The sequence below is a fragment of the Haemaphysalis longicornis genome, unplaced genomic scaffold (assembly GCF_048455015.1).
Source record: "Haemaphysalis longicornis isolate Haplotype H1 unplaced genomic scaffold, Haemaphysalis longicornis Haplotype H1 scaffold_5, whole genome shotgun sequence".
Taxonomy (NCBI): domain Eukaryota; kingdom Metazoa; phylum Arthropoda; class Arachnida; order Ixodida; family Ixodidae; genus Haemaphysalis; species Haemaphysalis longicornis.
In genome coordinates, this window is record NW_027526385.1 from 12,341,452 (window position 1) to 12,350,780 (window position 9,329).

Here is a 9,329-nt window from a genome sequence, read left to right on the forward strand (position 1 = left end):
TTTACGCTTTTCGGGAACTAATTTCTTGGCTTGATGTCTAGTAATATATAACGGATTTTGTCAGACGTAAAAGTTAGTATGGTTTGATTGCCGGTCCATCACAGATTCATAATTAGTCAAAGCGCCGTGTCCACCTGCACACGACATGGTACAGAAGAGTATTTTCTTACAAGAAGCATATTTTATTAAGCCTGTAAGGTTTTTGTTTTATTGTAAAGTTCTCCACCTGCATATATGGGAGGGGTCAAAGTAAGCGCAGGCAGCTCTCACTCACAGCCATCTGCCAAACAGTTCGCCGCCACGGCTTACGGGCCAAAATCTTGTAGGTTGCCCGCCCAGACGAGAAAGCACGTGGCCGTTAGAACACGCGCCGCCTTTGAAAGAAGTTTGGGGGGCGGGGTGCGGAAGGAGAAGGGTGCTTGGACATGTGACACAACGCAACCTTCCTATCGCAGCAGGATTAGCACAAAGACGATAAGCAGAAAAATGTCGCTTTTTGGGCTGGGGAGCGGTCCGCTTCGTGCGTGGGTTTGCGCATAGCCATCGAACTTTCTACGGCGATGAACTCCTGTTGCGCAGCTGTGATAGTCTTGCTAGTCGGCAAGCCGTTGCACATTAACGGGTCCCCTTTGTGTTTGAGAGCGACAGGTGAGCACGAGAGATGGCATCAGACAACAGTTTAATAGGGATAGAATGTCTCTGCTCACCCCCGCGCTGCTGCTCCCGTTGGTGCCGTGCAACAGTTCCAGCAATCAGTAGTTCGTTATCGATCGGTCGGCTCGTTGTTCGGTCGTAACTGGCAGTGGAAACACGCTAAAGCTTCTCGCCTAGATTTGCGGTCTACGACGGAGGTGGGTATAGGTGGACCTCTCGTTTTCGAGTCCTCAACACGTCGGCCGCGTCCACTGTTTTCCCGCGCTCCTTCGGGGGTTCCTCTCCTCGTGCCGCCGCGCCCAAGCGGGACCAGAACTGCGGGCCGCCCTTTGGTCCGCTCCGACCGCAGGCTCATTCTAAAGCGAAAAGCGCCCACGGGGACAAACAGCTTACCGTCCCCGAGTCACGGCGGAGGTCCATTTTCAAGACGGCATCGAAGGGGCCGCACGCAGGACGCGTTTTTAAGTGGACATAGCTTAAGTCATCCCGAAAAACAACAGACGTTGTTGCTGCGTTGTTTGGCGTCCAAGCTTGAGCTCTTCACACCACCCAGGCCTGCTGATTCCCCATCTCTAAGGGAGCCGCTAGGGTCGGGCTGGCCCGGCGGCCTCTGCGTCCACACGGAGTGGCGCCTAGAGAATTACGCTACGAATGGAGTCACGCGGACATGTAGCTTCCGCAGCGCTTGTTGCTCAGACAGCCTGCAGAGGCTACAGCACATAGGCGCGGGCTCAAGCCGAACGACCCCGGTGCCTAAACAACATTTGATCATTTAAATAACCATATATAGTACTCTGACCATTCAGCGAGAAATATCGAGTCGATATCAATCACGCTTATGCGATTCAACTAATCCATTAGCTTTATTGAACGGGTCGTCATCGCATTGAACTTCCTTGTCAAACGCTAAACATGGTAATTTGTAGGAGAAACTGTGAATGAGCCCGTAGGTCAGTGCTTAAGTTGTCAATAATTACATATAACATCCCTCAGGCTTAAACAATTTACAATGTTCTTCGGACATTACTTCATTATTCGCATGTCGGACCCTTTCTTATACGGGAACGTGCGCGCGCCGAAACGTCCGCGTACTTCGATATCCGTTTACCGAAAATACTACCGAAACGACCTGTGCCGAAAAGGACCGGAGCCGCGCTCGTAGCCTTTTTTATGTGGCTTCTTAGGCCCGGTCAAGTTGTGTACCCCCGACTTTTGGTCCAAGATGTCTTCTCATAAACCTCGTGAAAACAAGGAAAAGGAGTAGGAATAACTAAATTAAATTGAAACGGACTCGGAGATTGTCAACGGCCCCCCACTCCTCCCCACGTGTCACGAGTTAGTAAGCTTCGGTGTGAAGATGATATTGAAGCTCCTACCTTCAACTTTCAATGCGAGCAGTCAAATTTTTTTTTCACTTGATCACTTATTTCGGATGTATTTACTGCAATGCTTTCCCGCTGCGACCTTGTGATACCCGAGAATAAAAAAAGGCTACGAGCCCAACGCAGCCACGGCCGCTATGTGTGGCATCGTATCACCATTGTGGCATATCAGGTGAGTCGCATCGTTTTCAATGATAGGGCGGTGCCCGGCAGTGTTCCTCTAACTGCGCGCCGTGATTCCTCTGGCGCTGAGTTATCGAAGCAAGAAGCAGTCGCGAAGAAGCGAGCGATAGCGGCATGTGTGCTGTACTGGTAGGCCGCGCCTGTGCTGTGCGCGGTCTCGACAGCAGGCGCTGCGCAACCAGACGGCGCAGCGATTAGTTTTGGCCACCGCTCCCGTGGTCCGTTTTCTTCAGCTCGGTTCAGTCGGGCATGGCTGGCTCCCTGGAAATGCGTGTATCGCAGGGCGTCTGCCTTTGCTGCGCAGTGAGCCATATCTGTTAAATCATGCTCATCCACTATGTTCTGAAGTAGTTGCGCACTCGGGTCCCTGTTCCGCGTTAAGCCTGCTCTGTCTTCTCGCGCTCAGACGCAGTTAATATTAAAATCACCGAGCAGAACAACGTTGTCTTTGTTCTGCAATTGCCTCGCTATCGTTTCAAAAAACCCATTTCTTTCATTCACCTTATTCGGGGCGTACATGCATATAACAAAAAACTGGATCCCACAATAAGACATTTCCCACGTCACTTGACTACCAGATTCACAAGAATAAATTTTCCCTATTTCAAATCTTACTGCATTCTTAACAAACATAGAACAGCCAGAACACGTCCCAAACGCATGGCTAACACAGACACTATACCGGTTTGCGAAAGGACGCACCATCAAATCGGTTCGCTCTTCACTCTCAATTTTTGTTTCCTGTACAGCCAGGATGTCTATTTCTTTTTCATTTAGTAACCTGCTACGTTGGTATTGCTTGCGTTTTTCCGCAAGGCCTCATACGTTCAAAGTTACAATGCTCAATGGTTTTTTGAGAACTATCATTTAAATTGTTAGTGAAGAGCAAAACGAGAGAAGAAACACAAAAGTTGCCTTTGGACATCTCACTCAGGCCGTTTTCCTGCTGCTGGGGTCGCCTCCGTCTTATTCAGCTACGAACCCCGCGGAGACGGGGAAGACAAGTGGTGCAATCACCAAGCACATCTGCGGCTTAGGCTTACCCCCCATGCATTCTAGCGGAATGCTACGTGATATCGTAACCCGATCTCTCGCGCTGCTGTGCTCTCGGCCCACGGCACGTGTAGCGGCCATGTGAGCGCTTCGCGCATGCGCTAGGAGTTTCAAAAATGAAAGGAATCTCACACCAATGCATGGCATCTCACTTCTAGTACGCGAACGTGCTAAAGCCTTTGCGCTCCAGTGTTCATTTGAAAACTCAGATATCCATGTCATCCGCGCTCACGCCAAACGACACATCAAGGAAGACCTTCAAATACTCCTCGATGGCCAGGCCATCATTCCATGCCCCCGCATCAAGATCCTGGGCCTACATCTCCAGGCCAACATCAAGAGTGACGTATCCTTGCAGTGCCTCGAACACACCATCAATCAAATCATACACATGATCAGGCGAATTACCACCAAGAAGCGAGGCCTCAAGGAATCCGATACCTTTCGATTATTTCAAGCTTTTGCCCTCTCGAGAATAACTTACGTCAACCCCCTCCCCTGTCTTATTCTCGGCAAGAAGTACATAACGATTTTTTATATAATGATTAGAAGGTGGTTGGGCAAGCCATTGGTGTTCCCATGTGTGCGTCCACAGAGAGGCTGCTTAGCACGGGGCTCTACACGACAATGGAATAGCTGATAGAGGGCAATCTTTTTATCCAGAAGCTCTGAATGAGCAGAACTGCGGCGGGTTGCCGCTTCCTTCAACCGTTTGGCTGGGCAGCACATAACGTTACTCCGCTTGATGTACTCCTGGACTTTTGGAGACAAGAAGTAAAGATGCTCCCTTTTCTTAGAAATATGAACCCCTGACACGACGAGGGTCGCCGACAAGCACGGGTTCAAGCGCTCAACACCACCCTCAGTGGCGATTTCGCAGACGCCTACACAGACGCCTCCCAACATTGAGGGCAGCAGTACTCCATCATCGTGGCTACCTCCAGACCTAACCCCCTTGCTTGTGCTCACTCAAGACCGAAGACATGACGGCAGCAGAAGATGGAGCCATCGCCTTGGCTCTCACTCAACCAGGGATTCGTAAGGTAGTCGCCGATTCCCAACAGGCCTACCGGGATTACCAGTCGGGTTTGGTGTCTCGACCTCAATGCCCGTGCTATAAAACCACTCCGCAAATGGTTCCATTCAGCTCATCTGAACACCCGTTCACGCTTCCATGGAGGGCAACGAATACGCCCACTAACAAGCCTGCGCTTTTACCCCCCGTGCTATCGAGCTCCACGAGGAAAGTCACCCGCTTGTCACGTTCAGTGATATAACCCAGCATTATCGCCTTCTGAGACAGACCATACCTTCGCCTTACCCATGACCTTTACGAAGAACAACAAACTATCCTACGGCTCATACAATCCGGCTCCTTCCCACACCCGACGCATCTTCCCTTAATGCACCCGAATCGCTTCGAGCCGGAATGTAAATTTTGCCCAGAAGTAGGAACACTCTGCCACATAATCGGGGTGTGCGACTTTATCCCTGAGCACTCTCCTCTCCGTCAACTACCAAACCAGAGCAATGGGAGATGCTGCTGTCTAGCCCCTCTCTGCCTGCCCAGCTTCAGCTGGTCTACAGATCACAGGCGGCACGGACTTATTATGGGCTCAAGTGAAGAAGAAACCACTCCCTTGGGCCGAACTGTGGGTCGTTCAGAAATCTGAATACAAGTATATACTCCTAACCATCTGCTCCTCAACCGTCTCTGCCGCTGATCTCGACGCTTCCGTGCGCGACGGCAGAGACGGAGAAGTGAGATCATCTAACACGTGGTTTGAGCTTTTTTTTATAAAAAAAGGTTTCCACTCATGTGCTACACCAATACAACTCAACCTACCACCGTTCATCATCATGCATTAATTTAACATTACCAAGATTATCTATTTGAAGTAATAGAGCGTGTGGTTAAATGCATTTCACTGCTCTCTGGTTCCACTATTTGTAGATCGACGTGAGTGAATTTAAGTGACGTCGAATGGGTAATCCTTGTGGCTGTCGTTTATAGCTTTGCGTTCCAACCACATAAAAGGTGAATTGGCGCTATTTTTTTGTTTGTTGGCACATTTCATTTGTGAAAATCTCTTTTTACCCCCCATACTGTAATGCTTTCTGGGCGAAGTGTAGGTATACTCATAATAAATAAACAAATACACCGGTCAGCACCACACCACGTTCTGCTTCGCTCTTCATCATCTGGGTGCCTTTTTATTTTGGTTGAATATAGGACATGGCTGTGATAGGCCCAAGGCGTCAGGTAATGTATAGTGGCTACTTGCGGCCCTGGGGCATGCTTTTTATATGTCCCCTAAAGTGATCAAAAGTGGCTAAACGTAGTTCCAAGGGCATCCGCGTAGGTCATTGGAGCCTTAAAAATGAAATCTCAAGGGCAGATGCTTACTTCATTATTCCTGCCAGCCTGTTCGCGGTCGGTTGGTCGATGGACGCACCGAGGACAAAATAAGGGGTCACGCCTACGTTGCACTCAGATACCGTCCTGTGGGCTATCTGAAAGAAAAACGCATTTTCAGGACGTTAGCAGTACCCCCCTGAGCTCTGCGCTGGTACACTCGGTTGTAGTCGAACAAAAGCCGCCGAAATGCGTAATCACACGCAGTGATGGCACTTCAGGTAAAGTTATGTGAGACAACGTGACTCCAGCTTCGAACACAACATTGCGAGAATAATCGCAGCCACTTCTGGGGGGTACAGCCTCCGTGGAAATTCCTCTCATGATGAAAAGAGAGATGAGACACACAAGGCGAAAAAAAGTCGGTTTCTGAGAACACCAGCTGGTCGTAGTTATTGGAGCCTTTGTCGGAGATTCAACCTCATTTGCCTTACCCCACGGTAGAGTTGTATTGGAAAGGAGGTAAAAAAAGATATTCCTTTTGGCAGCAAGAACGTAGAAGCAGGACTTCTGCACTTATAGTATTCTTGTCGTTATTAGATCGAAATATTTTAGTTCGCTTTCGGCAGGTATGTGACTGATTATACTCTACTCCTACCGCGGAGACACGAATGTCTGGGACAGCAAACCCAGTCTTCGTGTTCATTGTGCCAGCTTCCTTGCTCCATTGCAATAGACGGGAGGGGGCACCCCGGCTTGTGATTCTTCGTGCTTTCTATCCTGAACATCCTGGGAATGCTTGTTACATGGGGAGCAAGTTTTAAAGCAAAGCTTTTTACCTCTACCCCCAAAGGTTCTTTCGCGACCGTTTGTGTCAACGAAAACCTCCCACGAACAAATAAAAGAATTTACTGGCACCGCGAGGAATCGAACCTGGAAATGATAGAATAACAAAGCGAGAGCCCGTCGTCTTACCGATTGATCTACGATCCTACGCGGAGACAGGGAAAACAGGTGGTGTACTCACCAAACTTCTTTGGGTATACCCTCGCATTCTCACTAAATGCCACGCGATAGCGTCACGCGACCGGTCGCGCCGCTGTGCGCTCCACCCACGGCACGTCTAGCGGCCCTATGGGCCTTGCGCATGTACTAGTAGTTAAAAAGTAAAGGAAGTTAACACCAACGTATGACATCTCACTTCTAGTACGCCAACGTGCTAAAGCCCGTGGCCTACGGTGTTCACGTAAGAAATCACAGCTCCTTCTCGTCCACCCTCACGCCAAACGACACATCAAGGAACACATTTAAATACTCCTTGGTGGCGAGGCCATCACTGCAAGCCCAAGCATCAAGATCCTGGGCCTACATCTCCAGGCCAACAGCAAGAGTGACGTATCATTGCGGCGCTCAAACGCACCCCCAATAAAATTATTCACATCACCAGGCGAGTTGCCACTAAGAAGAGATGCCTCAAGGAATCCGATACCTTTCGAATAATTCAAGCTTTTGCCCTTAAAGAATCACTTACGTCAACCCCCTCCCTTTTCGAGAAGGAGTGCATAAAGATGCTTTTAATAATGATTAAAAAGGCGGTTGAGCAGGCCATTGGTGTTCCCATGAGTGCGTCTACAGAAGGCTGGTTAGCACAGGGAGCTACAACACAGTGGAAGAGGTGATAGAAGGTCACCTTTCTAACCAGAAGCTCCGATTGAGCAGAACTGCGGCGGGTCGCTGCATCTTTCACAAGATTGGCTGGGCAACACAGAATGTCGCTCCGCTTGATGCACTCCCGGACTCTTGGCGAAAAGAACTAAAGATTCTCCCTTTGCTTAGAAATGTGAACCCCTCATACGACGAGGGTCGCTAACAACCACCGGCTCAAGCACTCAACACCACCCTCGGAGGGGATCATGGACACAGACGCCTTTCAACATCGATTACGGGAGTACGCTATCATCGTGGCTACCACCAAAAGTATCCTCACTTCGTGTGCCTCACTCAAGACACAAAACATGATGGCAGCGATGGCGGCAGCCATCACCTTGGCTCTAACTCAACCTAGGATTCCAAAGGCCGTCACCGTTTCCCACATAACCTACCGGAATTGTCATCCGGGGGGCGTCCCAAGCTGCCCTGCGTGTTGTAAAAGGTCACCCAAAGATCACTCACCATTCGGTTCCATCCTGAAGCTCATTTGGACTCCCGCTACGCTTCGATGGGGGGCAACGAATACACCCACCAACAAGCCTGCGCTATCACCGCCGTGCTACGGAGCGGCACGAGGACAGTCACCCGCTTGTCACGTTCAGTGACATAACCCAGCATTATCACCTTAAGCGACAGGCACTACCTTCGCCTTACCCTGACCTTTCCAGGGAACGACAAACTACTCTATGGCTCCGACTCAACCAGGTGTTCGGTAGGTAATAACCGATTCCCAACAAGCCTACTGGAATTACCAGTCGGGGTGGGTGTACTGAGCTGCACTGAGTATGCTAAAAACACTCCTCAACCGGTTCCATTCAACAACTAACGAGGCACATTGGCAGCGGCGGCGGTGGCGAGAAGACGCCCCCTAAATTTTCCTTCTTCGTTTCCCAGGTTGGTTCCGCCTGCTGTATCTTCGAGTATCCTGGCTTTGCTGTGGTTACTGGCCTCTTCGTCGCGTCACCAAACAAAGCTTTCCCGATTTTGTCTTCCTGCGTCAGGACAAGAGATGCCTCACCAGCTGCCTCTGGACTTGTTCGAGTATTGAACTGGCAACGCTGTCTTCACGTCGTTTTATCGGGCTCCTGGTGGTGGAACAACTACCCAGGCACATTGGCAGCGGCGGTGGTGGCGAGAAGACGCCCCCTAAATTTTCCTTCTTCGTTTCCCAGGTTGGTAGCAATTCTCGCGTTCCACGCTGACTGTTTGTCGTACTTGCTACCGCCGTTGCTGCCAGTGTCGTGCTGCCTTGCTACGGTTATTTTCTGTTTTCCCCCCGTCCACTATCATGCTTTTTGTGCTTAATTGAACGATGTGTACGTCCCCGTTATGGACGAGAGGTGCCACTCCTGCGACGAGAAACTACCGTCTGACGGTCGCCAAATCAAGTGCTCCGAATGTGAGTACGCTTACCATTTGGGAAACTGTTCGGGTTGGTCAGAATCCACGTTTAAAAGCAAAGGCGAAGCGGGGAGAAAGAGTTGGAGATGCCCTGCATGCCGCAATTCTAAGGGTAAAGCTGGAGGAAAGGGCGGTATGGAACCGGAACTTGTTTCTTGCCCCGCAGAAATAACGAAGAGGCTCGATGCACTCGCTGCCTTGCCTTCTCAGGTAGCTGAGATAAAGCAGTCAATCGAAATGATGTCTAAAAAATACGACGAAATACTGAGTAAGCAAGCCCATCACGATAAGGAAATATGTAGCTTAAAGAGGCGTGTTCTTGAACTGGAGACTAAACCATGTGACTCTGACGACATACAACAAATGAAAACTTCGCTTAATGACATCGAGTGGCGCAGCAGAAAGTACAGCATCGAAGTTCATGGTATCGCTGTGTCCGAAGACGAGAACTTGTTGACTAAGCTAAACTGGGTGGGTACACCTATTGGTCTACCAGAATTGGTTGCTGATGACATAGAGGCTATTCACCGGCTTCCTTACAAGGTTGGCAAAATACCAGGAATCATTGTCTGTTTCGCAAGGCTGTCACT

The 9,329-nt window shown here is 49.8% G+C and overlaps 1 protein-coding gene across 3 annotated transcripts in view; it reads right to left on the reverse strand.

Moving 5' to 3' along the window:
- LOC144139050 (uncharacterized) overlaps window positions 1-9,124 on the reverse strand; it is a 36,357-nt gene extending 27,233 nt beyond the window's left edge. Inside the window, exons 1-2 of one of the 3 annotated variants that reach the window (XM_077671541.1) lie at window positions 7,801-8,731; window positions 5,680-5,782 (exon numbers count right to left, since the gene is read on the reverse strand). In XM_077671541.1, the coding sequence (XP_077527667.1) occupies window positions 5,680-5,782; window positions 7,801-7,825 (128 nt within the window). In that variant the 5' untranslated portion in view covers window positions 7,826-8,731. Of the gene's footprint in view, window positions 1-5,679; window positions 5,787-7,800; window positions 8,732-8,751 lie in introns of those variants that run through there. The other 2 variants (XM_077671543.1, XM_077671542.1) reach the window with 2 other exon arrangements.
- Window positions 9,125-9,329: the final 205 nt, after the last annotated feature.